The sequence below is a fragment of the Hyalella azteca genome, unplaced genomic scaffold (genome assembly GCF_000764305.2).
Source record: "Hyalella azteca isolate HAZT.00-mixed unplaced genomic scaffold, Hazt_2.0.2 contig14048, whole genome shotgun sequence".
NCBI classification, from domain to species: Eukaryota; Metazoa; Arthropoda; class Malacostraca; order Amphipoda; family Hyalellidae; genus Hyalella; species Hyalella azteca.
In genome coordinates, this window is record NW_025943947.1 from 51,566 (window position 1) to 70,504 (window position 18,939).

The window sequence follows — 18,939 nt, forward strand, 5'->3', positions numbered from 1 at the left end:
TATCCTAAAATGCAAATAATCCGTTCAAGTTCCAGTATTACATTCAAATTATATTAAATAAATCAGTTTTGAAGCTCCATTTCAATGTCTGGAATGAAATGTATCATCAGGATTGCGGTGCTGCCTCTGCTTCTGGCCTCCGGTGAGGACCAGTTGCGTTGCAAACCTGATTGCTGCTTATAGGTGACATGATATCATTATTAAATTAAACTTTAGGTTCATGTTAACTCTCGGGGCAACTTATATCAGTCTTGCATGCTTCGTTATACTACATGTAATTTATTATTTCTCCACGTGCTCAGTCAAAAATACTAAACTAAATTGTACATGTGATCTTAACGGATTCTTATTCTTTTGCACATTTTTGTCCGAAATTATTGCAATGCAGTTTATGAAAAAAAACTGAATAACGTTATAAGCAACTATCAATGGATGACAACAACCAGTTTAAAATTTAAAATTCAGGGACGCTCGTGAAGGGATTATCAACTCCTCCTTCAACGGTGGAAGGAGACTGCAAAGATCAACCGGGGCACAACTGCAGCGTTGTAGTCGACGCTAAAGACACTCCAGCGCCCGGCCACCAAAGTATTCTGAGTAATAAGCTACATCATTAAACTACAAATTCTACATTCTTACATGCATCTATGTGACTATATGTCCTTCTGAACTTACTGTTTCCCTAGAACTCGAACAAGATTGAAGCACTTCACAAATAATTTTTTCCGACGCAACTAATTATACGGAAGCGCCAACGTCAGCACCGGAATTACTCGCTAAAAATTAATGTGACATGAATTCATGACAGAAAAACAGTCATACTGATTTCCGCTAGAAATTTACCTTTTCTTTTCATGTATTTCTGTGGTTAAGATTTCCGTATCGAAATGAAACCATTGTGTTGTCAGGCTGATTATATTTTTTTGAAATAATGGTTGGGATATTTTTTGCGAAACTCTAAAAATAGTTTGTCTAATAAATACAGCGAGATTGCAGTCAATATGCATCTGTGATTGAACAGTTAAACAAACCAAAATATTAATATAAGCAATTCCATTACCCGTACGCATGAATAGAATGAATAGAATAATTGAAAGAATAAATAGAATGAACTGTTACTGTTAACCAGAATAAGTTCGTTGTTAGGGAGCTTCGAATTTACGAATCGATTTTTTCTACTTACAGTCAATTTAATCGCGCGAATATTTATTTACGATTTCCGAGGCTTCTGTTAGAAATTTCCATAACATACGGGCACGCGTCGGGCAATAAATTGAAGGGACAATGACATAAATTCAGTTTCAGGGCGCCGAATATTTATTAAAGACCAGGTTGCCAATTGGCAACACTAACTAAAATCAAGCTCTGTAAATTAGAACGTATCTAACGTACCCGCACCAGGACACACGCATGTGTGGTGTAACTTAGTAGACAAATTGGGTTGCGTTGATGTATTCCGAAACATACCAGCTGATAAAACAAGCTTCGCTCGAAAAGAAATCTCACTCAAGGGAACTTGAAATATAAAGAACCCTCACAATAATAATAGCGCAATAATGGCTATTAGCAATTTCCAGTTCAATTTCAATTCTGAATAGCAAAATTAGCGCTGAAATATCTCGCTACTTCGGCCCTCGTGTGATTTTCGCCCTGATTTGAGAACTGACCAAACGTAGTACAGATACGTCTCAAAACCACGGTATTGAGTTATAGAGAACTCATTATAATCTCCTTTTTGGGAAGTCATTATTGATAAATTTCTCTATTCAGTGTTATCATTTGTAAAGTGTTACTAAAAACAACTGCACCCATGCAGACGCAGACGAATGTTGCGTGTGCGAGGCTCCCCCTGAACAGCCGCAACTTTCCGAAGAGTTCCAGCGACTTGCCGACGACTTCTGGCAATGGTTGCTTCAGGATCGGCCGGAGTTTGCAACGAGGGTGAGCTGAAATTGGAGTATTGGATTGCAGTTCTCAAAATTTTATATTTCGTCTCAAACAATAGTTCTTTTGACACTTCAATCCAGGCACAGTGAAAGCAGATATTTGAAAAATAAATTCAGAGTTTCACTTAAAATCTTTCAAACGCACAGTTGAAGTCATATCAATGACGAACTATGTAGAAATCCTCGCCATAAATTAACCATCTACCGCCGTATGTCACTCTCCGGGAACATAACTTTCAACTTAAATTATTTTCGTTTGAGGAACGAAAACAATCTAATTAGAGCTCGGAGTTTTAGGCCGTTTGCTTTTAACATGTTGAAAGCTCTATTTGATCTTTTGGATTGTTTCTTCCTCGAATTTAATCGTTTCAGTAAAGAAAAAGGAAGAAAGCTCTGCGGAAAAGATTTCCGCCATCGCCAAAGTTATTTTTAGTATATCGCATGTTCATTCTCCGGCTTTGTTTAGGATATACGGTGCACTGGGAGCAAATCAGGTTCTGCCAGATTATGTGTGCCTATAAAAAAATAGGAAGGTTGAAATCTGGAAACTTGTCATCTGCTGCTGGTATCGTGAATTTAGGTTTTATCGTCTTGCCTCAAACGTGAATGTACCTCGCCGATCTGTCAACCTTGGGTAAATTCTCTAAGATGGCCTGCAGCAGTGTAGAACTATCGTAATATTAATGCAAGAATCCACAATGGCGACGTGTGGGAAGACATCATATCACTCGATGCAATATCTTCTTCTTCTTCTACACTGAAACTGCTTTTGCCTGAAATAAGTGCACCGATGAAGCTTGCAAATGCATCATATATCATAGTGGACATTATTTGACCGGGTACCGTATTTAAGACGAACCGCCGTCATCAACGTTTATTGTTCCAGCATTTATTTCTCTGTGGTTCGAAGATTAGGGACATTTTGCAGGTATGATCTTATAGATCACTTAAATCGTTTCTTCCCGTGCAATAAACGTGTCACATCAATTTTTCACATACGTACACGTTGCCCCTAGAGATTTACTTATCCTCATGAAGTTAAAATGACTGTTCACCGAAAATGTTGGTCAGTTACAACCGGATCGTCACTTCAACGAACTCGCCTGCGAACTGGTTTGCGCACTCGAACACAAAACCTAACTTGACGTTGAACTCACCCAGCTATATATCCATTAACACTGAACGGATTTCATTCAAACTTAGAACATTCGTAGGTATCACTGATGCGCTGCGGAGGGAATTATTTCATATTTTTACATCAATTAATTTTTTATTAATACGGAAAACCTAACTTCACGTTCACCTAGCAGGTTAAGGCCTTATCAGGTCAAGTTTCAGTATTTTGTAGCATTTAAAACAAAGAACTATGCTGTCTTAACCTAACCTGCGAGATGGCTTTTTAGCTAGGAATTCTTGAAAAAAAAAACGGGTAGCATTTTTTAACTCAGGCTGGGTGAGTTGAACGTGAAGTTGGGTTTTCCGCATTTATAAAAAACTAATTGATGTAAATATCTGAAATAATTCCTCCACAGCGCATCAGTAATACCTATTCATGTTCCAAGTTTGAATGAAATCCGTTCAGTAATAATGGATTTATGGCTGGGTTAGTTGAACGTGAAGTTAGGTTTTCCGTATTAATAAAAAACTAATTGGCGTAAAACTCTTGAATGATTCCCTACGCAGCGCATCAATAATACCTACTAATGTTCCAAGTTTGAATAAAATCCGTTCAGTATTAATGGATTTATGCTGGGTGAGTTAAATGTGAAGTTAGGTTTTCCGTATTACTAAAAAAATAATTGATGTAAAAATCTGAAATGATTCCCTCCGCAGCGCATTAGTAATACCTACTTATGTCCTAAGTTTGAATGAAATCCGTTCAGTATTAATGGATATATAGCTGGGTGAGTTCAACGTCAAGTTAGGTTTTGTGTTCGAGTGCGCAGGCCAGTTCGCAGGCGAGTTTGTTGAAGTGTCGAATCGGTTCAGTTACATTGAAAGCGGTCAGAAAAAGACCACACACTTGTGCTTTATTTTTTAAAAACAATTTTCTCACTGTGAAGGCCTACAAACGCATGAACTCTGAAATTCTCATTGAAAGAATCGAATTTCATCTTTCTCATTATGTTAGGTGGGCTTCCATGACTTCGACCACCGCCTCACGAACATGTCCCTAGCAGCGTACGACAAGAGACTGGCGGACGTGGAACAGTTCCTAGCCAGGGCCGAGACGCTAGAGGCCAACCTCACGCGTCATCAAGACATGCAGCGGCTCCATGCGCTGCCTGAACAGATGGCGCAAATAGAAGAGCTCATGGCTCTCGGTGTCGAAAAGAACATCACGCTGCACGAATATAACGTGGTGCGTTACCAGGGTTCCTACATGTCATCCTGATCATGCATGAAATTATAGATTTTCAATGGTCAGCCGATTGTAATTGTCAATTTGCACAATAAATTCAATGCGATGGACGAAATCTTCTTGTACGACACTTTTCTTTCTAGGAACTGAAAGATATCTCTTGAGATGAAGAGGAGAAAAAATATAAATATATAAATGAGTAATCATTTATGTCTATTTAAATATTTGTTAATTTTTATTTGATGAGTATTTTATTTATTTGAGTGTTTTAGCTGCATTGATTTCAAACTTTATATCCTACAGAATAGACTGGATAAGGAGTTGGGTGAATTTATTTCGGAAGTACCTCGAGAATCTCCGATATTTACTGAATTTTTCCAAAAGTTCCCTGAAACTTTTTTCTCAAGTGAAGTGGCTTCCCTGCAACAACAGGCAGAGGCGATCATTAGAGATAAGGTAATATTGAGGCAACTGGTTAAGAAAAAATGTAATCTTCCGCTATCCTACTTTCTAAGACAAATCAACTATATATTGTGACATGTGTTTTCTGAGATTAGAAAACATTTAATGGTCGGAAAACAGTTTATTATGTCCATTATTGTTCTCCAATAGTAGTGCAAGATTGTTGATTGCAATAATGCCTGCATATTATGGGAGGGAAGGTTTGGTTAGTAATTCATTTATACTAAACAGAAGAGTACGAACTACTTAGTTAAAGAACAAACTTAGTAATCATGAGGTCCAGCTGACATTAAAAAGCTAAATCGATAGGTCTAAAATTTTCTGAATACTTAATTTCTAACAACGTATATTAACGTGTTTCTAACAACGTATATTTCTAACAACGTAATATTAGTGTTTCTGAACATCCCAGCTACACTGGTATGTTAAACACTTGTTATTATGAATGAAATAAATATATGAACTATGATTTCAAATGCATAAATTTTCTAAATTAAAATATTATGGCAACTATTAGCATATTTCTACAAATTAAACACAAGCATCTTACGACTAAATGTTTAAAAAGAATGAATTACAGGAGATGTACAGGGTGCATTAAATTTAGTTATGTACTTCAGGTAACTCCAGCATTCATGAAGCTGAAAAATTTCATGTCCACGAAGTACGTCCCTCGTAAGAACATTGCCATCACATCGCTGCCAAACGGTGACAAACTTTACGCGCAAGCCATCCAGTAAGAACCTCTGCATTATCTTACTTATATGAGATAACGACATAATTTGTAAGTGACATATAATAAATGATATCGATATTTAACTTGGAATTCACTTGGATATATAACGTTCTTTCGGCACTTGGTTGTTTGTCGGTCTGTTATAGCCTTGACTGCATTCGGCGACTAATTATTGTTTACTTATCTATTAATTAAATAATTTATTATGTTACCATTTACTTTGGCACCAACCGGCAACTGCCTTCGGGAAGCACAATGTCAGCATTGCAATTAAAAATTCCTGTAAACTACTTGTTCGGTGGATTTTAATTGGATATTCGGACGTATATTATTGTCCATTACTTTAAAATTGAACTAATTTCAAAATCACTCAAGTTATGATTTTATTAACTTCAAGCAAGATTCATACTATAATTCACGTCAAATCATCCTCATCATCCACACATTCATCCGCAGGTTCTACACGGGCCAGAACCTGTCGGCGCAGGATATCCACGAGACCGGACTGAAGGAGGTCCAGAGGATAGCAGCCCTCATGCAACAGGTGTGCCATAGGACTTTCTAAATATCAGTGTAAATATCAGTAAATATCTAAATATCAGGCACTGTTATGTACGAATTTACTAATATTCTTGTGATATATTATGTCGAGTTTTGATTTAAACATAACTCTTCAATGAAATTAATGTCCCACACAGTTTCTTCTAAAATCACGAACGAGTAGATATAATTTTTACAACACTTCTCTTTAATTAACTTCACTTCTTGTATGTCTGTCTGCTACAAATATTCTAATCGATATTTAACACACTTCTACCTGTCCAATCGATCTGAAATTTTGAACACTTGCGTAAAGTCGGAGACAATGCACGAATCAATTGACAATAAATAATTTTGAATTTTTTATATATTAAAAAATTGAAAAATTATTTTTTTTAATATTCGAAAATAAAATTAGAAATTCATTGTACATGTGTAACGTTGGAGACACGATTCTTTAGAAGTGTTGTCTGTCTTTAAAAAGTAATTTTTAAACGTATATTATTTCCAATTTTAAGTCCTCCAATTAAAAAAAATCGAATTTAGATTCTATGAAATTTACATTATTGTTCTAACTGAACATTAGAATTAAGGGGAGCGTCTACCCCAAAAATTATCTCGGCTATTTACGAACGGATCACTCTGAAACTTGGTACACATATGTAAAATGGAAAAAAACTCACATTTTGTTCATGTAAATTTTTCGAAAAAAATGAAAGAAAACGTGAAATTCATAGAAAACGGTCGAAAAAGGGGGTACTTTTGAAATCTATCTCCTCCTAGGAGATAGATTTCAAGCTACGACATCGAGACACATATCATTCGATGCGTAAAATCTTTATCTATAAAACGACCTAGCTGTTTTTTGAATTTCTAATTTTTGCGGGTGTGGGAGCATTTTTCGTAAAGTTTTCGGAAATTTTTCGATTTTACCCCTTTCCACCCCCACTTTTTCAGGAATAAAATCCAAACTATGACGAAATTGAAAAAAACGGCTAGGTCGTTTTGTAGATCTATTTTTTGCGAATCGAATGGTATATGTCTCATTGTTGTAGCTTCAAAACTCTAGGAGGAGATAGGTTTTCCGTGACAATAAGTGTGAATGTTGAATATTACAGCGAATACAGCATACAGCGAATTATCTCATATCTAATTACTGAAAGAACTCCCCCCCCCCTTTCATGAAGTGTCGTGTACGTAAAAATCGACGTACAGAGATGGTAGTGGTACCATTGGATAGGCCAGAATGTCAGCTTTAAGGTGAGACTAAACACGTAACTGCAGCACAACTCAAGTAGACACTATATATAAAGAGCTCACCAGCTAATTAGTTCCTATCTAATTACTTAAAGAACTCCCCCACCCGCCCCCCTTTCATGAAATGTCGTGAAATCATAAATCAACGTAGAGAGATGGCAGTGGTACCGTTGGATAGGGCAGAATGTCAGCTTTAAAATGAGTACCGGTATAAAAACCGAAAAAGTTAAAATTTTCAATTTTAGGGTAGACGCTCTCCTTAACTGCTCATTGGAACGATTGAAAATTTATTCCAATTTGTGAAGATTGATTTTTTTAGTCATTAACCAAATCAAAATTATCAAAATGTATCGTTCAAAATGAGAAATCACACGAAATTCATGGTTTTACAGCAAAATAATACAATGAGAGCGAAAGTGTGGTGTATGACGCAGGTGGTGTACGACCTGGGCTACAACCAGACACTGCGGGAGTTTGTGTCGCAGCTGCAGGACGACCCAAGCCAGCAGTTCTCCAGCGTAGAGGAGCTGCTCGCCACCTACAGACATGTTGTCCACAACATCACTATACCCGCAGCAAAGCCGTTCTTCAACAAAATGCCTGCAGCGCAACTGAAGTATCTAACTCCTGAAGTTATTTTTACGGATTGCAGAGGATTTGCTAGAAGTCTTCATTTACTCAAGTTTGGTCGCTGTTGGTGATGTAGTTTGAGCTGCAACAATTCCGCGCAGATTCGAATCAATTGGATATTTTTGCTGCGCTTAGTGGGGTTTAAGTTTCAGAGCTGGTTTCGAAATCATGGATTACCTACAAATGCCATAATTAAAAATTGAAGTGCATTTAAAAACCTGTTGCAGTATATACAATAGTTTATCATACAACACCTTTAAAAATATATGAGTTTCCAATCAACATGAAAAAAAATTATTATTGAACATTGGGCTCTCAGGGCATGTGAGCTTTGAACCCAATGTGTGCTTTCTCAACCCAACCATTTGTGCTCAGGGTGGAAGAACAGCCAGATGCAGGAGGAGCGTTTTACGTTTCTGGAGCCCCTGATGGTACTCGACCAGGCACGTTCAAGATTGGCACAAGAATTTTATCTGCAAACTCGAAATTAGTTATTGTTTCTTTATCCCTGCACGAGGGAGTCCCGGGACACCATTTACAGAGTTCTCATGCGCTCGAGTCCAGCTTTATTCCAAAGTTCAGACGGACCACTTTTGCATCTTCCTACACGCAAATGCCCTCCAGGTGTGTCATGTTGTCGTTCAGCATTTATATGTGTACATCATCTTCTTTTTCTTCAACATTTTTAGTTATAAAATTGCAGCATTTAATAACATTATTAGGCGATGTAATTATTTATACTTAGATCGCTTCAAACGCTTCCTCTACAGTCTACAGTGTCACGCCTTAAGGCCTGTTTACACTAGGGGCAACGACATGCGCGGTGAGGCGTTTGCAGCAGTGCCTCACCGCCTACAACCGATCACACTACTTTTGTACGCAGTAGCACGAGACCGCGCGCTTTGGACACTAGTTGCCACCTAGACGTCAATGAGGATAGATGCTACCGAATTTGAGCTGTGGGCCATTGTTCTCGGGTGTGCTGCGGTTAAGAAAAGTATACATTGTAATTGTTTGTGGCCATTGAATCCATCTTTATTTATTATCAAATGCTATGAGGCGAGATATTTCTGTTGTAATAAACACGAAGCCCGTCATTCTTCGCACTATGCCAGTGGTAAACGAAAATTTAGCATAGTCAGCATAATTAGAAAATAAGCACATTCAAAAAGATACAGTTTATGAAAAATATAGTCTATTCTTAAATAAAAAGTTCCAATATTCGTACCAATATTATATCATCCTTTCAAATCACTAAACTGTAATGCATAAATTGTCAGGAGTAGCTAAAAGCACATAAACTAAACACGTTATGTAAAAATAACTTACGTCATTTGCATTTCGATTTTTGTACCTTTGACCGAACACTCCATAGGCATTCATGTTCTCTACAAAGATCAATTAGGCTCTCTACTAGAGAGTGACTCCAAACGAGTGTGGTGTTAGTCGACATTTGGTGTGACGGACCAACGTACGCAATCAACCTTACTAGACCACAGACAGCTATCTACTAAATGCCGCGCTTGTGTTGCATGAGTCATGCCGCGCCCTGTCAATCGCTAGTTCGTCAATCGGTTCGTTGCACACAAGAAGCGCATGTAGAGGCTGCACAGAGGGACGGTGAGGCGCTTGACTCCCGTGTGTTGCCCCTAGTGTGCACGGGGTTTAAGGACAAGTCTAGTCGGGACCTCCTCAGCAGCCAGGCACCTCTTTTGTCTTGTTGATCTATTTAGAACTAATTTAATTTATTTTATTAGCACTAGTATGCCAATACAATTAAATAATTATTAGTTTATATATTTAATTTATTAGGTAATAGTTTACTATTTTAATTTTTTTTATCATACTTAAACTATCACTCCCTGGCTCAAATATATTTTTTCATGTCTGTGAATCTTTTGGCAGCACAACTGCACTTAAGATTGAAGTTATTTAATTAATGGTTAATTTAAGTAGGTTATGGTCATTCATAATTGCTCACAAAAAAGTTGTGACGCTACCGGTTTTAAATTCTTGAGAGATATTCAGTGCAGGACGCAAGAATTTTTTAACATCTGGCACTTACTTGGTGCGTCGTCTAATTTGGTGGATTGCCTGGCAACGCAAGTATGTAGAGGCTGTTTCAGCCCGTATCCACGATACTTCTGATGTCGAATATTACCTGGACCTGAAATTTTGTTCTTGTTGGAGAATTTTCCGAAGATATTACTAAACGATTGATTTTAATGGATAGGTAGAAACGATAGCTAGTAGTAAACGATATAACGAATGGCCCGCAGATATTACTTAAAAATATATATATTTTTGCAAGTTCAACTTGTACTTGGTTGGAATTGCTAGGTTGCTAAATTTTTAAGTTCCTTTAATTTGAATGATTTAGGAGCCAAGAATACGTTAGCAGGAAGAAACATTAAATTACTTCACGACGACAAAAAATATTTTCATTACATTTTTACCCGTTATATTTATTGCAGTTGTTTAATTGAGAGAAGTAGAAATGAGACAAACGAACCACATGACATTGCGTGAGTGAAATATACTCTTTGTCACACGTTTTTTGGCTCTATTTTACCAAATTACTGAGATTTTCATTTATTGATACTTATTTCACTGACGGAAGTTAAAACGACGTTTTTTGTTCATCGATTTTGTTTTGTTCAATTTGTATCAATTTCACGGTTGTTACTGTTCTCCAGCCCATTTGCGAGATGATGGTTTTAGAAAAATTATGGCTTCTACATTGAACGTTGTGGAAATTTCAAATTGAACTCAAAATGATTGACTTAGTAGAACGTGTAGAATAAATTCGCAATACATGAAAAATTTCATGAGATAATTAATGTGTTTCTGATAAGCTTGTGATTTGAACCTGAACAGAAGACAGAATAGAAATCATCAAATTTTGATGAACAATAAATATTCAGGAAAGCCAAATGCAGTATCCTTGTTTTTCTGCAGCTTCCCAACGCGTTCATTTTACAATGAAGGCTGGGCGTTGTACGCAGAAAGCCTGGGCTTCGAAATGGGCGTCTACGAAAATCTGTGGGACCGACTCGGCCACTACTCCGAGGAAATCTTCCGAGCGTGTCGGCTTGTCGTCGACACGGGTAATAATACATAATTGCTCAAAACTAACGCCTGTTGAAGTGTGAATATTTAATTTTTACTCAGTTGGAACAATCACATTTCAAATATTTTCAAAGTGATTTTGTGTTCCTCAGGCATCCACGCTTTCGGCTGGTCAAAGGAGCAAGCAATGCAGTACATGTTAGACTATGGCATACGGCCTAGGTCTTCTATCGAGGTAATAATACTGTTGATTGACATACCTTTTTAGGTACCCCGTAAAAAGTGGGCCATAAATGTCCCAATCGTCTGATGACGGTAATGGCAATTTGAGCACTGTCAGTTACTTTGAAAAGTTACTCAAATCTACTGAGTAACTTATTCTTCTAACTCAGAAAAATGTCAGTTACTTTGAAAAGAAACTGAAGGCGTATGCAACTATCAGCACAAAAAAAATTTTGATCAACTTTTCCAACACTACTGTAGGTTGAAAATATCTTCTCGTATTTTCAGTTCCGGCTCCACGTACGTAGACAACGTGACAAAATATGCATTACAGTTAAGAATTATGTATTTATTGAAGGAATATGAAGAAACAATGAGTTTTTGAACTCGTCGTTGAACTGAATTTTATCGTCCTGCAGCCTTCTTAAGTAAACAAATAGTGATTTACCTTCATCTACATCAGTGGTTCCCAAAGTGGGTGATATCGCCCCCCTAGGGGCGGTGGAGAGATTTTGGGGGGCGGTAAGGAAGAAGAGGGCGATAGGGGGGCGATAGGGGGGCGATAGTCCGAAGTCGATGTAATGCAGAAGTTCGAACTTTTGTTTATCGATTTGTACACAACACGTGCAGCACATGACTCCTAGCGATGGTTTTGTCACCCAGATCTATTTTTTTAACCTCTCCAGGGTTTACGTCTCGTACAAATTAACGGCCGGACTCGCGGCCGGTCTCACGGCCAATTTCCAAATTCAATGATCAAGGAATATCTCTCAAACTAATGAACTTAACTCGATGAAACTTAGTACATGTATTCATTAGGACCGAACGATAATGTTTAGCTCGTGAAAATTGTTTGAATTTTGCCATCGTTTGTTTGTGCCATAGTTAAATGGCAATATATACGGGCCGAAATTTACAGTGATCAAGTAATTTCTTCCAAACTACTGAACATATTCGAACGAAATTTTTAATTTGCTGTCCTAACTACCGAACGGTAATGTTTGGCTCGTGAAAATTTTCTCGATTGTGCCTTTGTTCGCAATTTATTTTTTCATTTCACCTTCATTCGTGATTTAAACAGCAATACGTGTTTAAATTCGCAGTAATCAAGAAATTGTTTCCAAACTACTGAACAGATTTGAACGAAACTTAGTATTTAAATACCTAACATCAGCAACGGTGTTGTTTAGCTCGTTATAATTTTTCCGTTTTGTCTTCGTTTGAGAATTATACGGCTATACGTATACGGCTCTTGGTTAAACCGGCTGGTAGAAAAGCCGGTCGTTCCTCCTATATCTGTATAACTCGCGAACGAAAGCAAAATAAAAAATTGTCAGGAGCTAAACATCACCGTTGAGAGGTTAGGTAATTACTGTATATATCTGTATCTGTATCTGTATCTGTTCTGTAGTTTAGAAGAAAGTTCTTGATCGCCGCGAATTTAAGTGACAAATTACCCGGCGATACGGGCCGAATATATGGAAGTGTGTAATCAAGAATGACGGTGAAATGAAAGAAAAACTCGCAAACGAAGATAAAATCGAAAAAAATATTTTTAGCTAAAAAATCACCGTTTGGTAGTTAGGAATCTATATTAAAAATTTCGTTCAAATCTGTTCAATAATTTAGAAGAAATTCTTTGAGCACTGCGAATTTCGGCCTGTTTCGCAATATACGCGTAACTCACGAATGAAGGTGAAATTAAAAAAAAATAACCACGAGCTAAGCATCACCGTTAGGTTCTGATGAATACATGTTCCGAGTTTCATAGAGCTGCGTTCATCAGCTTGGGAGATATTACTTGATAATTAAATTTGGAGATTGGTCGTGAGACCGGCCACGAGTCCGGCCGTAAATTCGCCAGAGACGTCCTAGGTTTCTAGTGCTGAAACAGTTAAAACAGCTGAAAAAAAACATATTGGTTCACTAAATGGGGTTCTATTTGTGAAATTCACATTTGTGTTTAACCTTTCTCTTTTAAAATTGCAGCGTACTAAATTTCAAGAAAGAGGCGTATGTCTGTGGGGGCGCTAGAAATTCAGTAGGGAGCCAAAGGGGGCGCCAGCCTGAAAAAGTTTGGGAACCACTGATCTACATTGATCAGTATTATGATAATGGTATGATATGTCGATGATACGTGATTTCGATATGATATGATAATTATGGTAGTAATGCTTATGATAATTCTAATAAATTGCATATTGACAGCAACAAATTAACCGCTACATCGCATATCCGGCTCAAGCCTTGTCTTACAAGATCGGCCAAATGCAGATATCTTCTTTCCGGGCCTCTGCAGAACAGCAACTCGGAGACAAGTTCAACCTCAAAGACTTTCATGACGTCATCCTCAACAGCGTCGGCCCAATGGACCTTGTCAAGGAAGAAGTACAAGCCTGGGTCGACAGAGAGCTTGCAAAATCACAATAAACTATGAAGAAAAAAGGGCGAGCGCAGAGTTTTCAAGTGACAAATTGCTTTCTAAGGTCATCATTGCTAATCAAGATAATTTATATTGAAATTTGTATTATTTGCTCTTTTTATTTAAGCCAGTTCAATAAATTGTGTATTGCTGTGTGAAGAATTATTTTGCACAAGATACTCTATGCACGAAATTTTTCGCACATGTATTGCGTGTAACGCTGACCGGCAAAATTAAAGGCACGCCTCTGGCAACATACATTTCTGTACAAACATGTACAAATCATAAAAACCGTTAACTTGGCCAACTTCAGGGATTCGAATTGGAAAATCCACATTCGCAATTATTATTTCCGTTATCACCATATTTCACCAGTTACTGCGTATTCGATGAGATACTATAATTTACGAAAAGTATTTAAGTCCTCCCAAATTGTGACTTCTTTAATCAGCATCGTACGGATCTTTGGACAAGACATACATATCTTGTCTTAGTTGCACACACTCAGCAACACCGAACACCGGAGCCTTGTGCTCAAGCTTACGGGATGACATAGTGGTCAGTGTTCATTTGGCTGCAGTAATTGTAGGTATGTAGTCAACCGCCACAGAACACTGGCAAATGCGTAATATCACCCAGTTTAACAAGTTTGGGAGTTAAATTTCATAGACTAAGAAAATACTTATCAACTAAGCGAAGGACTTCTCGTATTTGTTTTAGTACGAGCCACATTTTCATCTGCGTGTAGATTGTGGACATTACAATGGGTGGCAAGTGAGATAAATACCTACTTATAAGCACTCAGCAAATGCAAAGGTTATAAACTCGCAGAAAAAATTAAGTCTCATAAGAGCCTTTCCTGTAAAAACCTAGTTACATTTATGTCTCATTAGCAAAGCTGCATTCAATGGGAAAATCCCAATGTATGTTATCAGTTATCTGAACAAAGCATGAATAGAAAAGAAATAAAATGCCCTTAACTTCCAGAAAAGTTAGATCTTGATAATTTTAATAACGTTTTACGGGCAAACAGGCAATTTCCTTTGAATTAAAAAAATGCTTGTTAGTTCAAGAGAAAAATAATTCTATTGCTTTGGAGTGGGAAAGTTTCACACGACGAAGAAACCGCAAAAAAATTCAATGAATGAAATGAGACGAGGAGGTAAAATGACTAATTACAAAAAATTTTAGGAACCGAAACATCAACTAATCAGGTTGTAGCTGATGATTCTATGTATTTTTATTTTCTTAGCTCTACAATTAAAGCGCGCATGCTACGTCCTACGTCCCTAACAAAATTCGGGGTATGCTTCAGCCTATGCCCCAGAGTTGCTATGTTCGCGTTAAGAGTTATTATTGGTCAGCTGGCCAACTGATCGCAATCAGCGACTAGTCAGAACCTCCTGGCCGACTTTATGGTCTCCTGAGAGTAGGGCAAGAGTTGGCAGAATCCCCTCAGTCCCCTCAACAGGCTCTGGTAGCTGTCTGATTCGGGGACCGGAATGTAGACCAAAAAGTGGACATATATAAGATGAGCTGATTTACGTTCGGTCCGAGTCCTAGGCGGTTCCTAATTCAGGGTCGCCACCAACTAAAAATTTTGATAGGGGTCGAAATGCCTAGTGCCAGTTGAGAGATCTTACGACGACAATAATTTAAGCCTTTGGACCGTTTCGGTCACTAGACTCGTAGGAAATTTTTTGAGCCTGCAGCTGCCAACTTTTTGTTGACACATACTTTGGCTACTCATGTTCAAACAATTATTAGTGCTTTATTATGTTACCGAGAACCAATTGCGGTGTAATATTTTTTAAATCGAACTCATATTTTTGGTGCTGCAATTTTACTAAATGAAACTCAAAATTTAATTATGCAATTATTTTTTGTAGTTAGGCTGCTAGTCAACTTTCCACTGATTTGAGTCAAGTAAGAGTTTGACCCTAGTTTATTTTCACGAACGAATTTTCACAATTCCGTTAATTTCGTATAAATTTTTCAGTGATTCATGCTTGCGGCTTGTCATTAGATAGTGCAGTGCTATATAAATGTTGGATCTCACAACTGCAACGAGGCTTTAAAGAATTTTTTCTATTCGCTGCTGCTAAAATTAACTTATTTTTTGTTAGTCAGTTGACAACACAACTGCCTCTTCTGACATAGCGCTAAAATTAGTTGGCATTAAATTGATTTTGCTATCGGCTTTGTCACTTAACCACGATCATTAGGCATGGAATTTTTTTTTTATTTAATTAGAACTTCTAGTAAGATGCTGTGATAGTGGCATGTATTAAGGGGACCGGCTACCCTCCGGAAAAAATTCTACAGTTATTATCCGATCATCATGAAACTTCACATACATACGTAAAATGTAAAAACAATAAGATTTTGCTCGAATAAATTTTTCAAAAAAATTGATAGAAAACGTGAAATTCATGGAAAACGGCTAAAAAGGGGTACTTTGGAAAATCTATCTCTTCCTACAAATATCATCCTACAACATCGAGACACGTATCATTCGATTCGTAATGACCATACCTATCGACTAGCTGATCATTTTTTTCATTTTCCCCATAGTTTTTTTTATGCGCGTTTTCCCCATTTTTCTCATTTTATTCTCATTTTCCCCCCTTCCCTCCCCCTTCTCCCCCATTTATAAGACGAATATACACAAATTAAAAAAAAGATCAGTTAGTTTATAGGTATGGTCTTTACGAATCGAATGGTATATGCCTCATTGCTGTAGCTTCAAAACTGTAGGAGATAGATTTACCGTGAGAGCAATAGGAGGTTTTCACCACGCCCAAAAAACTGCCGCGCGGCACGTAAAATGACGTAAAAGAGTCGTAACGTAGCCTAGATACCGTAACTAAGCCTCAAACCAAGTCAGGGAGGCATAGAGCGACTGGCTGCATACCTCTCACCTCGCTGTCATGATGGGCACTGAGTGTGTTGGCCGCTATACGCGGTATTTGTAGTGCTACTCTCGAATTATCTCCCATTCAAATAGTGAAGGCTGCCTCCCACCGCCCCCCATTCTGCGACGCTTCCTGTGCCTCAAAATGCAGGTAGAGAGATGGTTCTGGTACCGTTCGACGCGTCAGAAAGTAAGCTTTAAGATGAGTATAAGCACCAGATAATGCCATAATTGGCCGCTTTACGTCAGACGTTCCTTTTTAGTGTGTCCGGCCTTCGAATTAATCCCATAGAGTATAGACTTTACTGAAGGGCCCTCAAAACCGCCCCCCTTCAGGGAGCTATCACGAAATCATTTTTCGACACAGAGAGATGATTCTGGTACCGTTCGATGCGTCAGAAAGTAAGCTTTAAGATGAGCACAAAAACCGGAAAACCCCAAATTGAAAATTTAGGGGTAGCCGGTCCCCTTAAACATAGTTTGTTTTTAGTATTATTATTGGTCATTTAAGTCTGTTTCTGTTTGTTACATCAGAAGAGATTACCTACTAATGAAGCTCATTAATTATTTAATGTGCCTTGATCAAAAGGAATTTTCAATGTCCCCATAGATTGCGTGCGACCCTTTACATTTTATTGACTATCTATTTTTTCTCTCAATATATATGTTAGGGTTTTATTCGTGAGTTTATTTGATAGTTACACTTTGCTTGATAATTCGTCTATAATGTATGAAAGTAAATGTAATTTTTCCGTCACAGATCAGTAAGTAAATGTAACAATTTTAGAAGTTTAATTTCGACCTCAATAAAAATAACAGGTCGATTAGTTGAATGCCCGAGCGAATTTCATAGCAATGGAGCAACAGTTCAAGCTCACAAACTCTCTCCTTAGCGCTACCTGCTTGCTAAACCGACATACCTGGACCGGTTTATGTGCGTTTTTTTTTGTCTGGCCAAAAATATCCTGTTTTTATCTGACCCCAATGCAGGTTAAAAGCTCGGTATGGCTTCTGGCTAGGCTCAGTTGAATGCACCGTGTATCGGCGGATGTTCGATTGTTGATATTGCGTTTTGCTGGTGCAGCAGTCCTATTAATTCGTATTTGATTGTAACACCGCTGCAATCAGCCACAGTGTAATCAGCAACAACGCTAATTGCGACACGGTTGTAATCAGGGTTGGTTCCTATAGCAAATTACATTCAATTCCTTTATATTTATGTTTGATTTCATTTTATGTATTGGATGAAAAATATCGCTGTGCCTTATTAGAAATTTTGTTCGGTTTATTAGAAATTATGTTCCATTTTAATGTATAACTGAGACCAAGAAGATTAAGATCTTAGCGCGTCAACTATTTCGCATGGAAGTGACTGCAACAGCTTTTTGAAGTTGTATTTGCTACTGCAAACTAGCTTCCACATCATTTCTTTTCAACCAATTTGATATAAGGCATGCCAAGGGCCCAAATTTGTTACATTAATGCATGCAGTGTCACCTCTTTGGTCTGGCCCAACATTCTAGGTGTCATTGCCGCCCTCTGTGCCTTTCTTTGCGTTTAAACGCTCTATCTTATATCTTGTTACCCATAAACTGGGGCCAGCCAGTGTTTCATTTCTTTTTTCATCTGCACCCAATTAACATTTCACCCCTGAAAGGCTTGCATGCTTGCATGCTTGAATTTGCATAGAACTTCCGATATGAAGTTTATTTCAAATTTCAACCAGTTCCGATTTAGAACTGCTTGGGTAACCGTAATTTGCATAGAACTTCCGATATGAAGTTTATTTCAAATTTAAACCAGTTCCGAATTTATATTAATGTTCGCTTGCGCTGAATCCGGCCTTCTGTGCGCAGGGAAGTAGGATGATGATTTTTAATATTTTTTTTTTCAGCAAGCAGTAAAATAATTCATTCTTTGCTACGTCAGAGAAATAATGCGATCTATCCCTATTGTAAAAATATTCTTCTGAATAAAACGGTGTGGTTGAGTAATTTGTTTTGCAGAACATTTAATGCAGGCTGTATTATGTTCTTTCGGATATTTATTGACTAATGCATAAAATACAAATAATCCGTTGAAGTTCCAGCATAACGTTTAAATTATATTAAATAAATCAGTTCTGAAGCTCCATTTCAATGTCTGGAATGAAGTGTATCATCAGGATTGCGGTGCTGCCCCTGCTTCTAGCCTCAGGTGAGGACCAGTTGCGTTGCAAACCTGATTGCTGCTTATAGGTGACGTGATAACATAATTAAATAAAACTTTAGAATCCAGCTAGTTAACTATCGGCGTAAATTTTACCAGTCAACTCTCGTGAATGCTTCATTATATCACATATAATTTCTTATTTCTTCACGTTCTCAGTCAAAAATACTA

The 18,939-nt window shown here is 37.6% G+C and overlaps 1 protein-coding gene across 4 annotated transcripts in view; it reads left to right on the plus strand.

Annotated features, from left to right (window-relative positions):
- Positions 1 to 18,939, plus strand: part of LOC108667079 — a 39,734-nt gene continuing 20,795 nt past the window's right edge. The window contains exons 1-4 of one of the 4 annotated variants that reach the window (XM_018154063.2): positions 1 to 142; positions 466 to 597; positions 1,817 to 1,941; positions 4,078 to 4,209. In XM_018154063.2, the coding sequence (XP_018009552.1) occupies positions 85 to 142; positions 466 to 597; positions 1,817 to 1,941; positions 4,078 to 4,209 (447 nt within the window). In that variant the 5' untranslated portion in view covers positions 1 to 84. Of the gene's footprint in view, positions 143 to 465; positions 598 to 1,816; positions 1,942 to 4,077; positions 4,210 to 18,459; positions 18,757 to 18,939 lie in introns of those variants that run through there. The other 3 variants (XM_018154062.2, XM_018154065.2, XM_018154064.2) reach the window with 3 other exon arrangements.